This window comes from Serpula lacrymans (assembly GCF_000218685.1).
Source record: "Serpula lacrymans var. lacrymans S7.9 unplaced genomic scaffold SERLAscaffold_13, whole genome shotgun sequence".
In the NCBI taxonomy this organism is placed as follows: Eukaryota; Fungi; Basidiomycota; class Agaricomycetes; order Boletales; family Serpulaceae; genus Serpula; species Serpula lacrymans.
In genome coordinates, this window is record NW_006763302.1 from 484,809 (window position 1) to 505,541 (window position 20,733).

At 46.1% G+C, this 20,733-nt stretch overlaps 12 protein-coding genes across 12 annotated transcripts; 7 read left to right on the top strand and 5 right to left on the bottom strand.

Moving 5' to 3' along the window:
- Positions 1-14: 14 nt before the first annotated feature.
- On the top strand, positions 15-2,348 carry SERLADRAFT_476930 (uncharacterized protein; the record flags this gene model as incomplete). The annotated part of the gene is made up of 7 exons (XM_007322492.1): positions 15-97; positions 192-519; positions 570-639; positions 697-800; positions 857-1,103; positions 1,186-1,819; positions 1,878-2,348. The coding sequence occupies 7 exons, from the start codon at positions 77-79 to the stop codon at positions 1,953-1,955; spliced, it is 1,482 nt and encodes a 493-aa protein (XP_007322554.1).
- Positions 2,349-2,609: 261 nt separating this feature from the next.
- SERLADRAFT_452682 (uncharacterized protein) lies at positions 2,610-6,960 on the top strand (the record flags this gene model as incomplete). Its single annotated transcript, XM_007322493.1, has 20 exons — positions 2,610-2,798; positions 2,854-3,018; positions 3,085-3,365; positions 3,419-3,465; positions 3,520-3,839; positions 3,893-3,924; positions 3,978-4,049; positions 4,101-4,238; positions 4,304-4,390; positions 4,440-4,444; positions 4,500-4,560; positions 4,613-5,072; positions 5,131-5,223; positions 5,284-5,421; positions 5,472-5,641; positions 5,695-5,908; positions 5,969-6,301; positions 6,359-6,422; positions 6,478-6,862; positions 6,912-6,960. The coding sequence occupies 19 exons, from the start codon at positions 2,610-2,612 to the stop codon at positions 6,504-6,506; spliced, it is 2,898 nt and encodes a 965-aa protein (XP_007322555.1).
- Positions 6,922-8,047, bottom strand: SERLADRAFT_335476 (uncharacterized protein; the record flags this gene model as incomplete). The annotated part of the gene is made up of 6 exons (XM_007322494.1): positions 6,922-7,180; positions 7,238-7,303; positions 7,357-7,459; positions 7,511-7,637; positions 7,696-7,859; positions 7,954-8,047. Coding segments are annotated over 6 exons (813 nt in total), but the record flags the coding sequence as incomplete, so codon positions are not given.
- A 281-nt stretch (positions 8,048-8,328) lies between these two features.
- On the top strand, positions 8,329-9,830 carry SERLADRAFT_476942 (uncharacterized protein; the record flags this gene model as incomplete). Its single annotated transcript, XM_007322495.1, has 7 exons — positions 8,329-8,380; positions 8,436-8,631; positions 8,687-8,699; positions 8,769-8,848; positions 8,941-9,080; positions 9,159-9,630; positions 9,691-9,830. The coding sequence occupies 5 exons, from the start codon at positions 8,458-8,460 to the stop codon at positions 9,472-9,474; spliced, it is 723 nt and encodes a 240-aa protein (XP_007322557.1).
- A 498-nt stretch (positions 9,831-10,328) lies between these two features.
- On the top strand, positions 10,329-10,996 carry SERLADRAFT_399608 (uncharacterized protein; the record flags this gene model as incomplete). Its single annotated transcript, XM_007322496.1, has 4 exons — positions 10,329-10,520; positions 10,578-10,676; positions 10,733-10,815; positions 10,874-10,996. The coding sequence occupies 3 exons, from the start codon at positions 10,651-10,653 to the stop codon at positions 10,948-10,950; spliced, it is 186 nt and encodes a 61-aa protein (XP_007322558.1).
- Positions 10,997-11,031: 35 nt separating this feature from the next.
- SERLADRAFT_476943 (uncharacterized protein) lies at positions 11,032-12,503 on the top strand (the record flags this gene model as incomplete). Its single annotated transcript, XM_007322497.1, has 2 exons — positions 11,032-12,167; positions 12,217-12,503. One exon carries the CDS (start codon positions 11,598-11,600, stop codon positions 12,126-12,128), a length of 531 nt encoding a protein of 176 aa, XP_007322559.1.
- Positions 12,504-13,254: 751 nt separating this feature from the next.
- On the bottom strand, positions 13,255-13,715 carry SERLADRAFT_399611 (uncharacterized protein; the record flags this gene model as incomplete). The annotated part of the gene is made up of 2 exons (XM_007322498.1): positions 13,255-13,512; positions 13,568-13,715. 2 exons carry the CDS (start codon positions 13,622-13,624, stop codon positions 13,372-13,374), a joined length of 198 nt encoding a protein of 65 aa, XP_007322560.1.
- Positions 13,716-14,127: 412 nt separating this feature from the next.
- SERLADRAFT_476945 (uncharacterized protein) lies at positions 14,128-15,291 on the top strand (the record flags this gene model as incomplete). The annotated part of the gene is made up of 2 exons (XM_007322499.1): positions 14,128-14,905; positions 14,956-15,291. 2 exons carry the CDS (start codon positions 14,128-14,130, stop codon positions 15,141-15,143), a joined length of 966 nt encoding a protein of 321 aa, XP_007322561.1.
- A 10-nt stretch (positions 15,292-15,301) lies between these two features.
- SERLADRAFT_476948 (uncharacterized protein) lies at positions 15,302-16,608 on the bottom strand (the record flags this gene model as incomplete). The annotated part of the gene is made up of 5 exons (XM_007322500.1): positions 15,302-15,758; positions 15,818-15,992; positions 16,051-16,191; positions 16,252-16,470; positions 16,524-16,608. 4 exons carry the CDS (start codon positions 16,353-16,355, stop codon positions 15,327-15,329), a joined length of 852 nt encoding a protein of 283 aa, XP_007322562.1.
- Positions 16,609-16,815: 207 nt separating this feature from the next.
- SERLADRAFT_476950 (uncharacterized protein) lies at positions 16,816-18,486 on the bottom strand (the record flags this gene model as incomplete). The annotated part of the gene is made up of 8 exons (XM_007322501.1): positions 16,816-17,025; positions 17,079-17,179; positions 17,241-17,260; positions 17,322-17,462; positions 17,519-17,615; positions 17,684-17,857; positions 17,913-18,194; positions 18,249-18,486. 8 exons carry the CDS (start codon positions 18,337-18,339, stop codon positions 16,903-16,905), a joined length of 1,029 nt encoding a protein of 342 aa, XP_007322563.1.
- Positions 18,469-19,049, top strand: SERLADRAFT_399621 (uncharacterized protein; the record flags this gene model as incomplete). The annotated part of the gene is made up of 5 exons (XM_007322502.1): positions 18,469-18,532; positions 18,585-18,663; positions 18,717-18,877; positions 18,934-18,988; positions 19,022-19,049. 2 exons carry the CDS (start codon positions 18,754-18,756, stop codon positions 18,978-18,980), a joined length of 171 nt encoding a protein of 56 aa, XP_007322564.1.
- A 467-nt stretch (positions 19,050-19,516) lies between these two features.
- Positions 19,517-20,260, bottom strand: SERLADRAFT_399622 (uncharacterized protein; the record flags this gene model as incomplete). The annotated part of the gene is given in 4 exon segments (XM_007322503.1): positions 19,517-19,833; positions 19,909-20,108; positions 20,192-20,213; positions 20,226-20,260. The coding sequence occupies 2 exon segments, from the start codon at positions 20,016-20,018 to the stop codon at positions 19,710-19,712; spliced, it is 234 nt and encodes a 77-aa protein (XP_007322565.1).
- Positions 20,261-20,733: the final 473 nt, after the last annotated feature.

A 20,733-nucleotide genomic window follows, 5' to 3' on the forward strand; every position in this document is an offset into this window, starting at 1 on the left:
GTTGTGTTTTGCTTGGGAGGAAAAAGTGCCTTGGAACCGCGCACTTTCATTTTTATCTTCTTGCCAACCTTGCAAGATGTCCATCTTTCCCGTCGGGGTGAGCTTCTCGTCAATATCCCACCGTTGTCTTACATCTAAATGCTGAGAATTTTACGTCCGGTTGACTCTCGCCGCTTTTTTCCTATTCGCAGGCGCTCATCACACCGGCCGAATTCCAGCATGGCCCTCATAAGAACCTGAGTACCAAACCGGATAACGGCCCACGATTACCCTTATTCACTTCCTCAAATCCTCGCAAGATGTCGTCCTACCGCCTCACAAAGCGTGGAATACGCATTCTCGCCCTCGTCATCCTAGCATTCATCGCTTCCGTCGCCCTGGTGTTTCAGCAAGATTTGCTTGGTCAACGTCTCCCTCCTCTTTACAAGCAATTTCGCAAACAGGAACAGCACCTGACGCACTACAATGAGTACGAGAAAAAGCCAATCAAGTACCTTTGGGCTGCGAACCATGCACATAGTATGTAGAATGCTATCGATGAGACTAGAATCAGCTCATGTATATAATAGGTTCGGGGTGGGGCAATGTGATGCAGGACATCATCATGGTAGCGCTTCTGGCCCACGAGACTAAGCGCTCGTAAGTTTTTTAACAAGTAAGAGAGAAAGTCATGTTGACCGAGTCTGTCGTGCTCAGATATGTATTCGACGACTATATCTGGAGAAAGGATGGTACAATTTACTCGGATTTTAATGGAAAACTTATACCCTCTCGCATACCCTTGTCGGCGCTCGTGGGTGGTAAGATATACATATTGCTGTTCATTTCTTAATGTGCGCTAACCAAGGCTATATAGGACCTCTCGTCGGTGGTGAATTCCCTGATGGCGACGACGCTCCTCGGGCTGTTTCGAAAGACTACTTTAACAAAGTCTGCCCAAACCCTACAATCATCGATACATCGATAATTAACACCGAACATGTCAGATTCGATGACGATGTTTCTGCCCTTCAAGTTTTCAATCTGTGGCTTGATAAGATAAACTCCATGGACGACGACTGTATTGAGCTGGACGTGCACAGCAATACGATATTCGAGTTCTGGTAAGTGTTTTTGGCCTTTTGTCTGGTGTCTGGGGGGTTAGACATGATCCCATTTTCTTCGTCTGGCTAATTTTAAAAAAAGGATATTTGGTAACAGAAAACGAGTGCTATCGGTCTTTCCCCTACTTGTTCACAACCCAGTGGTCACAAACTGGGGATGGTCACCCCTTGTTTACGCAGCCTATGAGTCGAATAGGCACCTTTTCCAGCCTTCGTCATCCCTTCCAGCCGTGTTCAGATCCCCAGAGGAGGACTACAACCAACCCATCCCTGGCCTTCTCGCCCTTCATGTGCGTCGAGGAGATTTCGAGAACCACTGTCAACACCTCGCCAACTGGTCTGCCGATTGGAATGCATGGAATACATTACCAGAGTTGCCTGACACGTTCGTGCGGCCGACGGACGGAGGGTGGGGCGAGACGTCCGAGGCGAACATGAACATGTACATCCAGCGCTGTTATCCGTCCATTGAACAGATTGTGGAGAAAGTAAAGGCTGTGGTAGCGGCGTCTGTGGATCCTCTCAGATATGTGTACATCATGACGAATGGTGCTGTTCCATGGGTGGAGGAGCTCAAAACGTCGATAAAAAGTTCAGGGAACTGGGATCATGTGGGAAGCAGCAGGGATCTTCAGCTAACTTGGGAGGAAAAATATGTCGCTCATGGGTTGGATATGTTTGTGGCATCAAGGGCACAGATTTTGATCGGTAACGGGGTAAGTGAACAGAGAAGCACCAAGAAGGAATTAGCTAACGTTATGTTTGCTTCTATAGTGGTCAAGTCTGACATCAAACGTCGTCTTGCTTCGTTTGGCTCATAACATGTCTCTCGAGAGCAATCGATTCTGGTAACGACAAGTCACGAATGCACGATCAAGATCTTTCGCTGAACGCTTTCTGTCTTTTGTTGTCGTCATCGGGGTCAAGTACAATACCATATTTATAGGCTATATTCTCGCATTTTCCACTTGCTAATGTTGTTTTTGCATTGACGCTATTGTGATATCGAGGGTATGCAGATGGGATCGAATGTTTTTCCACGGTGGCTATGGATTTTTTTCCAGTGCTTTCTTCAGGGGGCATTTTCCATGGGTAGTGCTGATTTAGAGGATGAAGTTCATATAATATTAATATATACCACTACTTTATCTGTAGTACTGCAGTCTTTACCGGAATTTTGGGAGCCACATGTACCGTAGGATAGCGAATGTTCGAAATGCAGTGTCCAAGTTCTGCCCTGTGTCTGTCAATCACTGCAGAGCGCCGGTCCCACGGTATCCTGATTCGGACTTGATGTAGATTAGCCGGGCCACTACAAAGTGGGACAGTCTACTCAGTTACGGTAAGGCTACATCCACAGGTTGCAGTCATACCTCAACCTTGCTTTTCAGTTCATATCTGACTGTACATTTTCCTGCATATTGCCATCCATACACTTGCGTTCGTATTCGAAAGCAGGCCGTATCTCCTGAATTTATAGGGTGGTTGAGGCGATAGCTATTCAACATGTCGACAATATCGACCCAGCTCCGGGACTTCAAGGACCCAACGAAGGAGCAGCTCACGCATATATTCTTCTCTATCCCTGAACCTACCTTGGGACCTGTATCAGAGAAGTTGGACTTGGAGGAGCCCGAAAAGATGGAGATCAATGCTGTTCTGAGTATGGGTGTTCAAGGGGAGGAGGACTCATATGTAAGTTCTTAATCCATCACCCAAACCACAGAGCGCGTACTCACTATCGTGATAGGCAGGGAAACTGCATTTGATTCCACCATATCTCGCCTTTACGTCTTTAGATCGAAAGTCGGTGCGGTTCACACTACCACTTTCGACCATTCGACGAGTTGAACGGTTGAACGCACGTGCTGGGATCTATGCACTGAGTTTATCCACCTGGCATGGGATGAAGATTGTGAGCGCTATGGCTGGTTGGCGTGTGTGTGGCTTCCATTTTTGCTGACATGTATCTGCTTTTCAGATCGTCCAGTTGACTTCGCTGAGACCTACAGCCGATGCGTTTTGCTCTCTCCTTCGCGAGGCGCTGAAAGTTGAGCTGCAGAAAGGGCAGATGAAAGCTGTGAAAGGTTTTGTTAGGACGTGTTACTCGGAGGTGCTCGTGTCTACATCCTCAACCGCACCGGATAACGAAAGGGAAGACGGTAGCTTGATCAATGATGCCAAGGAAGGTTCTCCTCCTGTCGAGATGGAATACCATGGAGGGCTGGGACTTCGTTTCAAGTTTCCAGGAGATGCAAAAAAGTGGGCTAAGTGTCCTTTTCTCGCGTTATTCAGCTCTGAGGATAAAGCTACAGACTTCGAGAAGCTTCGAAAGTCAAACTATGGACGACCTATCTACGCGGTGAGTGAGATTGGCAGAAATTTTGGCAAAGATGGTGTTGACCAAAGAATTCAGCGCATGGGCGCAATCTCACACTACTAAGATACCCGCAATGCACTCGGTTGGTGCAAGTAGGTCTGCCAAATCGACTAAGAGGAGAGATGTGGGAGACACTTTCTGGCTCTTTGTACCTTCGTTTTGCCAACCCTGGCCTTTACGAGAGGCTATTGGAAGAAAACAAAGGGAGAACTAGCACGAGTACCGAGGATATTGAGAAAGATTTACATCGTAGTCTGCCTGAATATGCTGGTTATCAGAGTGAGGACGGTATCAATGCTCTTCGACGGGTACTTCAAGCCTATTCCTTCAGAAACCCCGAGGTGGGGTATTGTCAGGTATAGTTCTTTTTTCATTCTGGGCAAGGAATTTCATTGTGTATCCTTCCTAGGCCATGAATATTCTTGCCGCCGCAATTCTGATGTAACTCGGTCTTATCCAGATTGCTTAGTGACTCACGCTCACCAAGTTCATAGATACATGTCAGAAGAACAAGCCTTTTGGTTACTTGAAGTCCTTTGCGATAGGCTTCTTCCTGGCTACTACAGGTTTGTTCTTCCCGTAGAAAAATAACTACTAGACTAAAAGCTATTTTTCAGTCCTTCCATGCATGGAACTTTGCTTGATCAGCGTGTATTTGAATCTCTTGTTCATCGCTGCCTACCCATTATCCATGATCACTTCCAAGTAGTTGATGTGCAACTATCAGTGGCATCTCTGCCATGGTTCTTAAGTCTGTCAGTTCATTCATATATGCACTCGCTGTTTCTTCTGAACTTTGTGCTAATTATTGTATATACAGCTTCATCAACAGCATGCCCATGGTCTTTGCTTTCCGCATAGTCGACTGTTTCTTCTGTATGGGCCCAAAAGTCTTGTTTCAGGTTGGGTAAGTCTTTGTTCATCTGTTCACAATTCTGGATCTAACGTATTTATAGGCTTGGTCAGTGCTTACTTATGTACCGATCGTGTTCTTTTCTCTCATCACCTTTTTTTAGCCGTGCTCAAGATAAACGGTGAGAAGCTGTTGCAGATACAAGACGATGGCGGTTTCCTGAAGTAAGTATATTCTTACTTTGGTTACTCGTCCACCCGCCTAATATGTCTACAGCCTGATGCGCGAGTACTTTGCTTCATTGGGAGAGTCTGCACATCCGAACTCGTCGGATCCACGTGCACGCGCCATCACACGGTTCCAAGAGCTTCTACTTGTATCTTTCCGAGAATTCGCTGTTATCACGGATGATACTATTCTTTCAGAGCGCCGAAAGTTCAGAAATGAGATCATTCACAGCATCGAATCATTCTCCAAACGCTCAGCTATCCGAAACCTCAAGAGCCTTGGCAGGTTCACGAAGGATCAGGCGGGCTTGATTTATGATGCTCTGTACAAGGCTATGTGTGTTGTTCCGCCTCCTCCTGCAGTTGCACCTCCTGCATCTCTCTTCACGACAAATGACGGAAACTATGATCGGCCAGAGACCAGAGTTGGTCTCCGCACCTTCCATGTCTTCTTGAGCGAAATTTTGACATGGGCACGCGATGACAAGGTTGTGATTAATGGATTTCAGGTGTGGAATTATGTGAATAATCTATCGTGGGCGATAATTTTGAAAACTATTCACACAGCAACGGGTTGATCGTGAAATTGCTGAGCACGAACTGATCGATCGCCTTTTCTATTTCTGGGACACGTCTTGCAATGGGGCTTTGTCGCTTCAGGTGACATCTGTCATGTTTTTTGTTGTTGTTGTTCTACGCTAATGCGGATGGGCTTATCAGGACCTTGTTTCAGGTCTAGAGGGCGTCATGTTCAATGATCTGATGGATAATATCGAATGGTTTTTCAACCTCCACGACAAAAATAAGGATGGACATCTTACAAAGGACGAAGTTCTTACATTATCTGAATCTTTCTTGGTAGGCAGCATTAACATCATGGCGTCCTTCTCCTGACATTTTATTCTCAGTTTATCTTCCGATATGAAATTGGAGACGCTTACTTGGGTGCTGTTAGTCGATTCATGACAAATGCTTTCGAATATGGTGACGCCCTACTTCCCCGGCAAGAAAATGGTGAACCAGGTGAATCCTCACCGCCTCACATTGCATCTAACCAACCGTACCTCAACTTGGCAACGTGGGTCATAATCTACTTGCAAGACCATCAGAAGTTGACATTTTTTTCTACAGTTTCCGGATGGTTGTGCTGGCTGACGAGATTCTGGAGGCATTCTTTGAGACGGACCTTTCAGCGTCTTTTAGGTTGGAGCCTGTTCCGGATCTAGAGCTTCCCACAAATAACGGCTTTTTGGGTGACCTCTGGTCCAACATTGCTACTGCTGACAATAAGAAGTTCTTCAACAAGCTTACCGACGAGGTTGGGAAGACGATCGGTAGACATCAGGTTTGAATCACAGTCCATAAAGGGGTATCTCTAGTGATGTTGACTCTTTCATATATCTAGGTTATATATCGCCCATCAATAGGGCGGTTTACGAAACTTGAAGAGCCCAAGGCACGCGAGTCGTTGCTCTCACCTGCGATGAAGTCGGGCTCCGCTGGAGCTGATACGGACACTCTGGGGACGTCCAAGTCGTCATCATCGACATTGGCGGTCGACGCCGAAGCAGCACAAAGCTCCAAAGCCGCATCCGCATTTTCGCCGTTGCCAATGGTAAAAGCAGCGAATGCTGCATTGATGGAAAGAACGCCGTTCGCGATCGATGATGCTGGAGACGATAGTGACAGTGATCTAGAGAGTGATATCCCTGAAGATGACGATCAAGTCATGGATGAGGTCAGCCTTCATTTTTATTGTTGTACAATGCTATATATTTACCGTATCCGACTTTAGGTCGACGCTTTCCTTGAGGCTCATGATTCTGGACTAACTGATGCAGATAAAGAACTAGCGAAAGGTGACTAAATCAAATTTTACCATGATGGAAGCTCACTAACTATTTGCTTTCTCAGATCTCATAGATGCTGAGCCAGTGAAGTAGTCGCCTTGATGGATCGCCCTGATCGTTTGCATGCTATCTCCCACATTCCACTGCACTCATTAACCTTGTACCATTAGATGTTATATTTGTCCAATGTTACTACATATCATAGCCCTTCGGGCCAGATAATTTATGCAAATCTGCTTCGCAAAGCAAGTCGTACGAATACAAAATCTGAGACAAATGATCAGTGAATAATGTACAGCGGGACGTCGTGACAACAATTTCCACATTTATCATGCGGTGGATGGCACTGCTAGTGAGCCCCGGTCAGTCCATATTCGAATGGACAGATCTGATTCGATAGAGCCCGATGCAATCATGTTCTGGATGGGGTGTGTCTGCGATTCAGCCAAGTATATTCGTCAGTGACCACGATATCGTACAAAAGAGCACATACAGCAACCGCTACGACAACACCTTCGTGGCCTTCGAGTACTTGCACCACTTCTCGACTCTGCAAATCCCACAGATACACCTTATTATCTTCACTTCCTGAAACTATCCATTTTCCACCAGTAACACTGAAACAAGCTGCAATACAATATTTATCATTTCGATGTCCAACATATGTTTTGAGGCACCGAGATGTATGGTAATCCCATAGACGTATGGCGCTGTCGTGGGCTGTCGAGAGTATATATTTAGAGTTTGGAGAGAATTGGACATGTTGACTGTATGTGGTAGTGAGATTGAGCTGTCCGAACCCATGGAGTATGAGAATTGTTTACCATATAGCATCATGACCTTCTGCAAGGGTCTTCAAGCATTGACCACTAGTGGTATTCCATATTCGACTGTATGACATTGGAACGTCAAGATTTAAAAGTGAAGCTTGAATAGAACGCACATGAGACCATCTAGGGAACAAGAAACTATAAGAGTGGCATCTCTGTTGAAATGCACGGCAGTGACATAGTCAAGATGAGCGTGCAGTGTCTTCATACATTTCCCTATAGTTCCTGATGGAGATACGCAGTTGATAAAGGTCCAATTGAACTAACCTTTGGCGACATTCCATATTCGCACATCGCCTTCACATCCGCCGGAGACTAAGAGATTGGATGCTGTGTTGTAATTCACGCAGAAGACAAAACTGGAATGTCCTCTCAGATGTTTGGTTGTTAAACCCTTTTTCGATGATGATATCAACAATTTATAATAACATACAGAAGCTGATCTCACGCACAGAATCGACATCCCAAATACGAATACTGGTATCATCTGAAGCTGAAGCAAGATATACGGCGTCTGCGGACCATGCGATATCGGAGAGGCCTTTGGTGTGTCCGCTTAGATTTCTTATGAGTTCTCCGGTGAATGGTGACCAAATCTTGATGACATTATCGGCGGCTTAATGGGATGTATTGGATTGTCAAGGAATAGGTGTCAACAATGTATGCATAGCATTGAAACAGAAGAAGTATCAAAATACGATTTTACGAACCACATGAGGCCAGTAGAGTTCCATCTGGACTGAACTTTACAGCAGATATTGATTGAGTATGACCACGGAGTGTGTGGCGAAGCTCATAATGAGGTTTTTCGCGTGAACTAGTGGTCGGAGGAGGGGCTTGAGGAGGGGGTGGGGGTTGAGCAGATGCTGGTGGTTGCGCATGGTTTTCAGGGACTTGAGGATCGTCCTCCGTTGTCTGAGACGCTGCATCGTCGTCCGTAGTCGAATCCATTCCTTCCAATGGGTCCATGATCAGAATGTTTCAGTATTTCAGCTAATCTCAGACTTGCGATGATCTCGGAGGAGGGAGTGCCAGTGGTATATGTTCATGTTTGGCAAAAGCTTCAGATTACAACAGACCCAAACAATGCCCTCTTTGCGATTCGGTATTGTCGGCTAGCTAGACCGCAAAAGCTAGGTGAGCTGCCACAAGTACTTGAGTTGCTCAACAATTTACATTCGGTGACTCCTAGATAACTGCCCCATGCAAATTCGATGCAACGCGGCCTTCATGTCGCGATATTCCCAAAATCATGCATGCTCCATGCTCGGCGAAACCTCAGCTCGGGGACCAACTTGAAGAGCATATTTAAGGACGCCAAGTCCGCTGAGCTCTTGGCCACAGTGGGAAGCATTGCCTCAATCCCTCGGCTGCATGATCTCCCAGAAGTGAGTATAGCTCTGTGTATAAGAGTCCCATGTTGCAGTTCTAACCAAATACTAGGTTATTATTACCGGTTGGTGTCTTCTTAAGATTCTTAAATATAGGCTAACAGGCTAACACACGAATTGCACAAAATATGAAGGACGTGCAAACGCAGGAAAATCAACGCTACTTAATGCGGTCCTCGGACGCAGAGATTTGCTGTTCACTAGCAAGAAAGCGGTTCGTTCTTTATTCTTGAATGAAATGGGACATATTACTGACCGAACGTACTGCTTATCGACATTTTCGTGCTACGAACTTTCCCAATGTAGGGCCGTACTCAAACATTAAATTTCTACCGCGTAGGCGCACATCCTGGAAAACTCGTTGTTGTTGACACCCCTGGATACGGAGCCAGGGGTCGCCCGGAATGGGGAGCGGTTTTCAATCACTATATAGAAACTCGTAACCAGTGAGGCTTACCGCTGTCTAAATTGACACACTTCGATCAGTACTGACGTGCGACTCAAAATTTTCATTCCCTTTCAAGGTTATGCCGCATTTACATCCTACTTACTGCCGCACATGGCTTGACGCCCTCAGATGAAGCCATGCTTTCATCCCTTGATGCAAATGTCCAGTCCTCGGCTGGTACTAATTTTACGTTACAAGCTATCATTACCAAGGCAGATACACTTGGCTCTCAGGGGCGAAAGCTTGTCGAAGCCACTAGCCAAAATATATTCAAGGCTGCGCCAACCTGCCTGCCACCGATCATTACTGCGTGCCCGGGAGGAGGGAAGTCAATGTTCGGAGTGGAGGAGGTGAGAAAATCTATGATAGACGCTTGTGGCTTGGTGGGGTAGAGGTTAGGGCATTATCAGGGGTTCAGCGATGCTCCATTGTATGAAGCAAATGATTACCGAGTAGCACGTCATTTCGTGTGCTTTCTGTCTCATGATAGAAAATATAGTTAATTGAGTGGGTCGCTGAAAGGTCCCTATCACGGAATTAAATTAAATCTGTATCATGTCAGCTCTCAGAACAATTCAACAACGGTGTATGAGAGGTGAAGTTCCCACCTCTCAGGGCGCCACCATACTTTGGGCCTGTCTCGCTTGATCAATATGACGAGTGACATCCACCCGCGGGCATTGGTGTCGAGAGTAGTAACTTGAAAGCCAAAAACATGCTAGTTGAGCGAGACATGTGCACATTCTCCTAAAAACCTGGAGATTAATGAGAGCAATTCTCGCATACTATTTATTAAGTGTACAACGATCACCGTCATGAAGATCTTGGTTCGACCAATCGTGTTTGATCAGTTTTCGGGTATACGGCGGCAGGTCAAGTCGCTCCCTTCCCTTCCGCTAATTTTGAGAATGAAGCGTTCTGCCGTGCTGACACCATGGATCGGAGTTATGATGCACTGTACATACAATCTACGCTTGATGCGGATCAGTAGGGGTTTTCTTTTATGACCTGTCTGAAGACCTGACCTGTATGAATAATTAGACACCACGACCTATTTCCGGCGCGTCAAGCCGCGAATGATGCGATTGATCAGACCTGGTGGGGATGCCGTCGGAAAACTAAACTTACCCCTCAGGCGCTGGAGCGGACAAAAGCAAGGCGCCTGAGCAAGAGCCCGCAATCGACGTACGGTTTTTCAAAGGCCACTCTTGAAACTTAAGGCAGGGTGGAGGGTCTCCGTTTAGAATCCGAGCTGATCGTGGTTAAGTGAAACATTCCTAGCGCAGAGTCTGCTGTCCGCTTCATCATCTTTGAGCTGTTCCTCGTTATGATTCTTGCAGATCGGAACGTGCGATAACACCCAGGTACGTAGAAGGCTATTGGAAGCTAGCGAAAATTTTCATGACCGTTGTGACGTTCGCCTTATCTCCCGTTCGGTCTGATCCATGTCAATGGTTATCTGACGCTTCAGCCTAGAGGGCGAAAAAATCTTTACCTATGCTGCCGTGTTCTTAATAGCTTCGAACTTCTGTACAGTTTTTGCTAGTAATTCTCATAAACAAGCGCTGATGATCGGCGTGGAGGAGCTCGCTATCTTTTTAAGTGTCCGATGTAGTTGGACTATCGCGGGAACACAGAAGAAGGGCCTACATTATGGATTATAAACAGCCGCGGTACCCGTGAAAATTCATATCAAGGCGTTGGAGCCAATGACAAGTCTATGATAAAGGCAACTGGAATACGCTTCTGAATCAGTGGATACTATCTGGTGTATGAGAATGAGGTACTTACTGGAGTCTCCAAACCTTCCGAGTCGGACCATTAGTCCGATCGGAGAGACATCCTTTGGAGTCCGAGCCAGAACATGATAATTTCATGAAAAATTCATCTATGATATATTTGCGCAATGCAGTCAAAATAACGCGGTTTATGTTATGCTGGGCTCAACCAATCTCTCAGGTTTTCGACGAACTGCAGTAAGCAATGAGGAATTGTCACAACGGCTGTGACAAGTGTAACTGCAGTGCAATTATGGCTGTGTCGGAGATTGACCGAGCGTCCGAGTGCTACGGCGCCGATTTGGCCGGTTTATTTGGAATGTTGTTTGGTCTCCCGGAATGGGGCCGGCATTTCTCGATGACCCCGTAATTGTGCTTGGGCTGGTGGCTGTACAGTACCCAGGCTGTCGCCAACTGTGGACTTTTGCAATCACGATACCTTTGAAACTGTAAGCTTCTCTCGACAAATAGGTTCAGCATCTTCCATTAATATTTACTTGAAAAGGTTGCTTGATTACCCCGGTATCACCTAACGCATCTCTGTTAGGACCTTGGACCTATAAAGCTGATATGGAACTCGATCATGCGTGCAATTTTTTCGGCAATTCTCCATCTAGGCGACACTGGCTCTCCATTCTTCGCCGTTCTAGAGCAGGGCGTCAGCCTTTTCATCGCTCAATCCCCAGCTTCAACCTGGCGAGATTTTGTCGACCATAGCCCAACCCTCCAAAAAGCATATGCCGGCTGTTTTCACCGCAGGACGTAGCATGCTCTCTACCATCCTAGCGTTCATATCTTCTTCATCACACATTGACATGGGTTTACGAGCCATTCACGATGATCATGACAGCGGTCGTCGCCCCCTCGCACGTTCACAATGTGAATGTAAACTTCGCAAAACGAATGTCTTCATTCCAATATCGTCGGGCGTCACCATCGCAATGCCCAGTCCTGTTTGCATGTCTTGTCCCAAGAAGGTGCAGCATAGTGAGAAGGAAAAAGAAAGCTTATGTTTTCCCAAGTTGGTGGTCGATATCACCCAAAGCAAAAGCCGAAAGATGCCTTCCCAAAAGTCAGAGATACTCCCCGAGTCATTGAGGACTCGGACCTGGAGGAGGATCTCGCAGACGGCTAAAGCATCGCTGGCGCCTCCTGTTTTCAGCACTGAGGAGGTTACTTCTCTGGAAATGCGATCCTTGTCCAATGCAGGATATGCATCCCTGCCACAAACACCATCTACAGCTAATTTGCAACAGTGCCTCCACTAATGGTCGAGTGACAAGGTCGCCCACTGATTCGGTTCATTAGTATGTCATTCTACGTATTTCGAAAAACCCCATCTGATCGGAGTTATAGGTTGTACGCTATGCGCTGATTATATTATTGTATAAGTTTCGCAACCCGAGTCTCGGTACCTTGTTATTTTCATGCCTATATCTTGCCCACCCACTTGAACCTTACCTTATTTTCTTATCGCATATATGTCTCATAGTATTATCGTCTTGGCCTCTCGATTTCAGCTCTGGATTGTACACTATTCTTGCTCTGCCCTTTTTTTAGGTATTTTCTCTCTATGTATGGTTCAGCATCTTTCTATGCATCTCGTCTTGAATCAGTATGGTCGCTATACACATTAGGCCTAAGGCACTTGAGGGTCCGTGCGTGATGTCTTTAAGACGCCGATCATTCCATTGGCTCAATTCCACACGGATTTTCTACATCAAGCAAGCCGACTGTGGCAACTCACTCTCACGGATGTATTGATTCATTGGTTGAAGAATTCAGAATTCATAATCCACGAGGCAAGTCCCTCCGCTCTGTCTTGTAATAATTCTAAAACAAGGGTTCTGGCAACAGCGCCTATGCAGATCCCAATAATTTCAGCCCGAGCTGCACGGATTACACGTACACTTGAATGGAACTCATAGCTTCAAAGTGCCCTGTCTGGAGTCTAGAAGAGCTTCCACTGGTTCTTCACTTCTACAAAATTCTAGAAGAATTCTGTGAGCGCGAGGCAACGGGAACTCACTGTCAACTTTCGACACGGGCTGTCAGTGTATGCTGTGTGCTCACGCAACATCTTAAGTCAGCGCTCGAGGTAGGTTAAGTTACTTCAATGTCTGGTAACTTCCATCATAATTGGAACCAGCTTCACATCGTCAGTTGGGTATTGTAATCGGCGTTCTTTACGTTTTTATTTAGCTAATATTTGGAAATTATTTAGATACAAGACGTACGAACTTGCAGGGAGGGTCATCGGTGTGCGTTTAGGGGGTTTGAGCCGAGTTCCTTGCATGGTATTGTCCCCGCTTTGATACGAGAAGGCTATAATTATGCACGTGTCTTTTTTGAGTTCCGGCTATTGTTACTTGGCAGAAGAAATCACCGTCAAATGATCTCTCTTTCTTGACTTTCATGTGGTCTGCTCTTTTTGGGAGGCGAGAAGCGCGATATATGGAATCCAGATCCCTTATGTCAAAGCTTACGAAAATAGGGCACTCCATTACCTCCTTACGGCGATATCTCTTTCACCGATGGCACGGATAGTTGTCTACAAACGACTTGCCCAGTCATCACACTCTTCTGGAGAATCCTTGCGTCCATCTCTAGCCAATGATATTGATGATATTTAACTGCGGTGTTCTCTTTGAAGTAAGTAGTCTTGGTTTTACCTCTGTCCGAGTTTTACTAACGAAATATATGCAAGTGACATAGACGCTGAAGGTTGGTTGCCTGGCATGTGTGCTGCAGCGGTAATGATCATCTTATTCTCATGATGGAGGTCAGCTGCAGACCTGCAGGTCCAAAATGCCAATGCATCGATACTAAACAGTGTCTCTTGTTGCCGCGCTTCAGCGGATGTTTTCTACTAAATAGATAAAAGATAAAGTTCCTATTCAGTTTTCTAAGGATTGAGTCTAATTAAAAAGATGCAATCCTCGCGTAATATTGAGATGTCTAGGGCTTTTAGATGTTCTCTGCACGGGCTGCATAGGGGACGTTTACAATGCGAATATCTAACTCCCCTTTTTCGTCAGGTACCATAATGAACGCCGGGATATTGGGGATGCAACTGTTAAGCGCATAGTAAGCCATCAGAACAGGTCTTATGTCGTGACAGTGTTAACATCAGATTTATCTTAAACCCGACATGCAAGCTTTTGAATTTACAGCTTTGGATAGTTGCTCCATTCCTTCGGCGTCTACAGTTTCCAAATAAGGCAAGACTGGTAGTTGATATGGAAGAGGCGCGCGCCAGTGTCAGTCATGGCTCCTCCCTTAACCATTCGAGCAGAGATAGCAAAAGATACGATAAACAGTTCCGCGGCCATTGTAGCTAAAACAAATGGCGCATCCCTGGAGTCTGTATTCGTAGATGCTCAATTGCCTCAATTACCTCGTCTGTCGTCTCAAGGACGTACTGATCCATCCTCTTCCTTCCCTATTCCTTCCTCGCTTCATCTGATATCACCTCCTTTGAGAGATTCAGTTGTATTCCCCGCGTTTCCGCCTACAAAGGTGTCTGTGGTAAACTCAGATGCATTCACAGTCGCACGCGGTCTGATCGACTCATCTTTCAATACACCGTCTTTTGTGCCCACCTCTTTGAGTTCTTCGCCAGGCGAGCAAGCGCCTTTCGTGCGTACAGCTGTCTTGAACCTCGCTAGCGATGAGCTTCCTGGAGGAGGATGGAATTGCACTTTATCTTGTACGCAGGAAGAAGCATTATGTTATTCGTCAACGTTGTTCAACACCCTGAAACCATCTTACTATCCGTGGCCCAATATCGGGCGTGGTTCTGTAGCAGGTGTACTCTCACCTGCCGTAGTCGTTTTCCGTGCCGATCTTGATAGTGGCCTGGTGCCATTGGAGCAGAGTGATTGGAAGTTGGTGCAAGTCCTAACAGTCGCAGGGCCGTGCTGTCCTCCGTTGTCGGAGGATAGGCAGAAGTTTGCGAGTGATAGTGTTTTGGAGGACCTCAGGGGGAAAATCAAACTGATATATCGTATGGCGGCATGGAGCGGATGTTGGGATCTAGTGCTAGGTGGATTCACTAGTATTTTGTTTTGGTATCGATCACTCAAGATTGTGTAGGTGCACTTGGATGCGGCGCTTACCGCTGTCCGCCAAGGTTAGTCGCTGAAGAGATGAAGGCCATTTTACTCGAACCTGAGTTCAGAGGCTGGTTCCGCCATATAGTATTTGCCGTATACAGCTCAAACCGTAATGGTCCTGGAAACTTTGGGGTATTCAAAGACGCATTAGATGGTATAGACGTGTAACATCATTACTATCAGTCCTTTTGGTAGATAGGTGCTGTGATCCAAAAAAAAGTAAGAATATCCCCTTTTCACGTGTGTTACTTCAAAATGATGTGTAGCCTTACAACAACCGCCTCGCATTCATAGTTTTCGTTCATATTTTTCGTCCATATTTTTCTAATTCCAACTAACATTGTATCATTATTACTCCAAATCAAATAACAGCACCTCTGTAACAACACCCCCGACATTATGCAGCTTTATCTCGACGCCCTTTTCAAAAGTGAGATATGCCCCATCGCCTTCGCCTAATTCTACACCATCCTCGTCAATCGTACCACTTATCCTTAACTTTGCACCGCGAGCTTTCTCAACGTTGTATCCAGATTTCTGGATCACGTGGACGTAGACCTTGCGCCTTGCGCCACTTGTTGTGAGAGAAGAAGAAGATGCGGTGGAATGAGAGAATGTGTGCGTAAGGGTGACACCTGGCTCTATTAACGACGCGTACATCCACAGTTGTGATCGGAGAGGTGCTGGACCTTTGCTTTCCCTATCGAGTGAGACTTCGGTGGAAGTTGAAGGGGCAACGAGAAGTGCGAGACGGTTTGTTTTCTCTGCATCACTGAAATGCCTGAATGTATGGTATGGTCTATGAACCCTCTGATGCCATTAAGTGATCAAAAGACTGACCTTGTAAAATAGGCAGGTTTTCCCTGGCCTTCTCCCGCACGGGGAGCAGCCCAGATCTGGCAGAAATGGACTTCTTGCTCACCGTGCGCCTTCTCTGAGTGTGAAATTCCAGTTCCGGTGGAGGTCATTTGCAAAGCACCACGAGGAAGGATCTCAATATTCCCCATGGAGTCACGGCTAGCAGAAGGGGGGTAAATTGAGCAGGACTATCAAATCAGATTGAAGGAAGACATACTGTTCAAGTGCCCCGCTAATAACATACGAAAATATTTCATATTCGCGATGACTGTGAGTGCCAAATCCTGTGTGTGAAGCGACACGATCCTCGTTGAGCACGCGCAAAGGGCCAAAGGATTGGTGGTCGTTATCATGATACCTGAAAGTAAGAGAATGATGGATGAGTTATCTACGAGACAGAGATCCATGGAAGGCATACGTTGCGAAAGAGAACGTGTGGAATGTTTTGAGCCATCCGTGATCAGCACGACCACGGTCTTCGCTCCTGCGGGGCACAATCTGGAGGGACTTCGCGGTAGTCATTTTTACTGTGCTTAATCTGCGATAAAAGAGGTGGAGGGCTCGTATATATACTACCAGTGCAAACTTGAGAGTGGGGTAGAACTAGGGAACTGGATCAAATTGGAAAATTGCGACGCTTAAAAGCAGTTTGTATGAGCACGCCTTTATAAGCCAGTACAAAAAGCTTACATAGATTAGAAATATGTCTGGAGAGAACGGACATGATTACATATCTTGACCCATCAGCTCTGTACATGTTCAGGAGTAGAATACCAGGTCTGTTTCGCCACTCCGAGTTAGGAAACGCATTGCACACGCATTCTCACGCACCACCACGCTCTAATGACTGCAATAGCCACACGCCAAGGTCCCTCTTGGACCGGCCGACGTAGCTATCCTTTGATTGGCACACCACCGTCTAACCATAGGTCCAAGAATGTGGCTAGAACACCGATTACTGGACGGTTTAGGAGTCTGGGCCAAATATACTTTATTGCTTTAAAGAGAATTTAAGGCAGAAACTATCTGGTTTACTTGATGACTTGGACTTGTTAGATAAAAACCATACTCAAGTGCAGCGCTGAACTACAAGGCTCCACAGGATCTTCATGACAATAAGTGGCTGGAAGACTGTGATACCAGGTGACAATATCATTCCGGAATGCCAGAATGCGGAGTTTGCTTGCTTGTCCTATACAGCTTTTGTTAACATCCGTGATGCAAAGGAAATAAGGGAAAACTTGCCGTTAATGCAAGGGTCTGAAGTCTCCGCATATACCAACGAAGAATAGATCCAGTAGTCAATGTTTCACCAGTTATGGGGACTGTGGTATCGTAGCTGTAGTCTGTATGATATAAAACCCTTTCAAGCATCCACTGGTGACTAGTCCCATGACGTATTCTTACCATAATTTTTTGTTCCCTCCCTAGAAAATCAATGATGTAATCAGCATAATGTGAATATATATAATCAAGGATTCAACTCACCAAAATCCCTCAATCTTGGGCTGCTGTAATTTGAAGAAGCTCTTTGAAAAGTTGCTTGGAATACCATTTCCATTAACTTTCGCTTCATGCAAAGCAGTGTTCAGAGTGATAGCACCGATTAGTGCTTTGCTGCAACCTTGACTGTGGTGCCAACCTTAGTAAAAATGGAACTAATAACAATTATCGCGGGAGCTTACCCAAATACAGGATTCAGTCTCATGACGGAGTCACCAATGGCAACCCAGTTTGACGGAAGGCTGACAGCTTGATGGAAGCGTATATAAGATGTGGGAGCTGCATAAGAAGTTGGATTTTTTAAGGACATTGACCTATTCCATGATCCTCGCATGAACTTGACTCACGAACATGAACGACACTGAACGTCATCCTGTCTTCAACTTCGGCGAGCAAGTCCAACATCTCAGAAAACCATTCGGGTGGGGGCAATTGCAAAACCATGGTATTCATATACTCTTTAGCCGCTTGCAATGTTCTAGGAAGGTCGTCGTCCGCCCACGTCCCAAAACACAGTTGAACTAATGAAAGCACATTCATTTAAATCGTCTGAGACAATCGCGAGAGAACACGTACGCCTGTCACCGTCAACTCTGGAAGCGTAAATGCTACGCCTATCCTTACCAGGCTCGGTGAGTGTCGCATAGACTGCACCTCCGCCCTCAAAGCCACCTGGTATAGGCAACCGCTTTGCTAGGTCGGATGGAATGGGAAAATCAAACGTCGAGTATCGAATTTTTTGGTCGTACGTGACCTTAAGTTCATTGAGAGGAAGAGTACCCTTTGAGTAGGACTCAGCGTTCCCATATCCCGCACGTTCCAGCATTTTCACCCCCACACGGGCAGGCCCGGTACAATCTGCCTCGAAATATCTCTATGAACCATGTTTCAAGTGAAAGAGGACGGACAAACCGACAACTAAGGCAGCCTCGATTTCTTTGGTGCCGGAAGGGGTGCGTATTGAAACTTTTTTCACTCGAGAGGAATTTGCTGGGTCCGCCATTATTCCTGTTACAGTACCTACCACCCAATCAATATTACTATAATATCCTTTCCCCACCACCAAACGACGTATGAGTGTTTCTAAGCCCTGGCGACTGGAGAAGATGCTCTTCGGCAAGTCGCCATTGTACTCGTCGTATGGTGCTCGATGAGGGTGGCCCCACATACTTCCTTTAAAGTCAGCAGGAAGAACTCTAGAAAATAATTAATACGCAACGTTGAATGGAGCAAAACGGATAGAACTACCGTATGTCTGAAGCTTTACATTCCTCTTCGACATTCGGGAAAAGTACCTTGAGAGCCATGAAGAAAAATGCTTGAACAGCTATGAGATTGTATATGTCAGCATCACGCCATTTGTAGGAACATTTTCAAGACCTTGAAGGGAATAATACTGCATGACACGGGTCCTCTGATGCTTCTGAGTCCATGCTTGAGTTTTGTAGCCTTCTTCAGTTGCCAACCATGCCTCAGGCTCCACAATCACTACGCGCTGGAAGTGGTTGTGACAAACACGTGCGGTCAACAGCCCCGCAATGCTAAAGCAATGAAGAACGTCAATGATCAAGTCGAAAGAACACCGAAGAAACCTTACCTGCCACCACATATAACAGCCGCTCCTTTAATCTTCTCATCTTCTAAACGGGTTTGGCCCAACGAAGACAGGTCAGGGATCGCAGTTTGCTCTGAGAGCAGTTTATTCCACAAATGACGCCATAAATAAGGGAAGATGGCATAGCAAGCAGCTGGCAGTCCAACGATAAGAAGCAATAGTGTAGACATTGATAGAAATGCAGGATGAGGTCGGTATGCAACACCTTCGTGTGTGAATTTATAGGTATCGTCCCTATGCACCGTAAAAGCCTAACCAGCTCTAGGCACGGCTTAACATGTAAAGAAGGGCGCCCAGTTACAGTCAATGTAACATATGACTAGTCATCTATGTTTCGTCAGGAAGGCTGGAGGAAAGAGTAATAATATCTACCGTTCAACTCCGCGGACACACGACACTGCCGATTTCGAAAGTGAGTAAGACGTCTTTTCCGGGCTCGTACCACAGGAGTCTACCTTAGTGTCTTTTTCCGGTAATCGGCATATCCACATTCAAGTAGATATGAATATAAGTAGAACGAGTTCTAGGAAGTCACAATACAGCAGCGGCATTGATGTGGATACATGACCGCACAGATTCAGAAGACATGCTTGATAGGTCCTCGTCAGGAAACCTGAGTAGATATCGAAACAGAACGTGGGTAATTGTTCCTTGCGAGTGGCAAAAGTAGATCCGGATGTGCCAAGATGAGCACAGAACCGCATAACATTGGTTGGATTGAACCACCAGGAATGGCAAGGAGTTACTGCAAGACAGAATTATTTTGGAAGTAATGCTGTTGGATAGTATGATGAGATGACTCTTCTATCGCGGAATAATAGATCAGGAGCGGCATGTGTGACAATTTTGCCCGCAATGGCGAGGATGGGGATGAAAGCCAAGCTGACGGATCACATCCGACGTACACAAAAGTCAGCAACGTTGCGCTCTAGTGATCAGAAAGCAAACTCAACTTACGTAGACACGTTGCGCGCTAAATAATTGTATTTATATCCTCGCATGTCGACAAATTGGATCGGGGACAACTTGTATCCTGTCTGCTGGCCATGTTCCTGTTCATCCACCATCACAACCCGAACGCGGGTTGCTTGGTGTGCATCACTGTCTGAAATCCTCTGGATGCTGACACGGTATCGCTTCTTGTAAAATCGGCAATACTGCATTGTACGGTGAACACAAATGGAATTAGCCGTAAGCATACTACTATGTAAGTGTGGGAGCTGAATCGTAAAGGACTCACTCAAATTATGACACTGAGCATCACATGCTGGCTGCCGATCACACAGGTGCTCACTGAATGGGACTAGGGACTTTGCCAATTCGACTCCGATCCCAGCACAGCATGACGTCTAAGGAGTCAGCATAAAAATTGCAGAATACGGTCCGAGACGCGCTCAAGAGGACGCTGCGACGGACACAGTGCCAAGCACGAAACGTGATATCCCTAGCGGACAAATATCAACGGAATGATCACCCCCAGCCAGACCGAGAAGGGAGAAACAACATATATACTCAGGGGTTGAGATAGAAATGTTGAGCTACATGAAACGAGATGCTCAGCTACCAAAGGACGTCAAGACAAAAGATATTGATGGGCGCACATTACTCTTTATTGACATGGGTATCAAGCAGAGTTTGGCACCGAGGTGCTCCCTACTCCTCTTATTCCTCGCGCCGCGCGAAAGTTCCATGAACTAGATACAGTACTCCAATATGGAGTAGAAAACATGGATCGGGTAATCTTTGTTTCTCTAGCCGCATCGGTTCCGTTGGCAGTGCTAC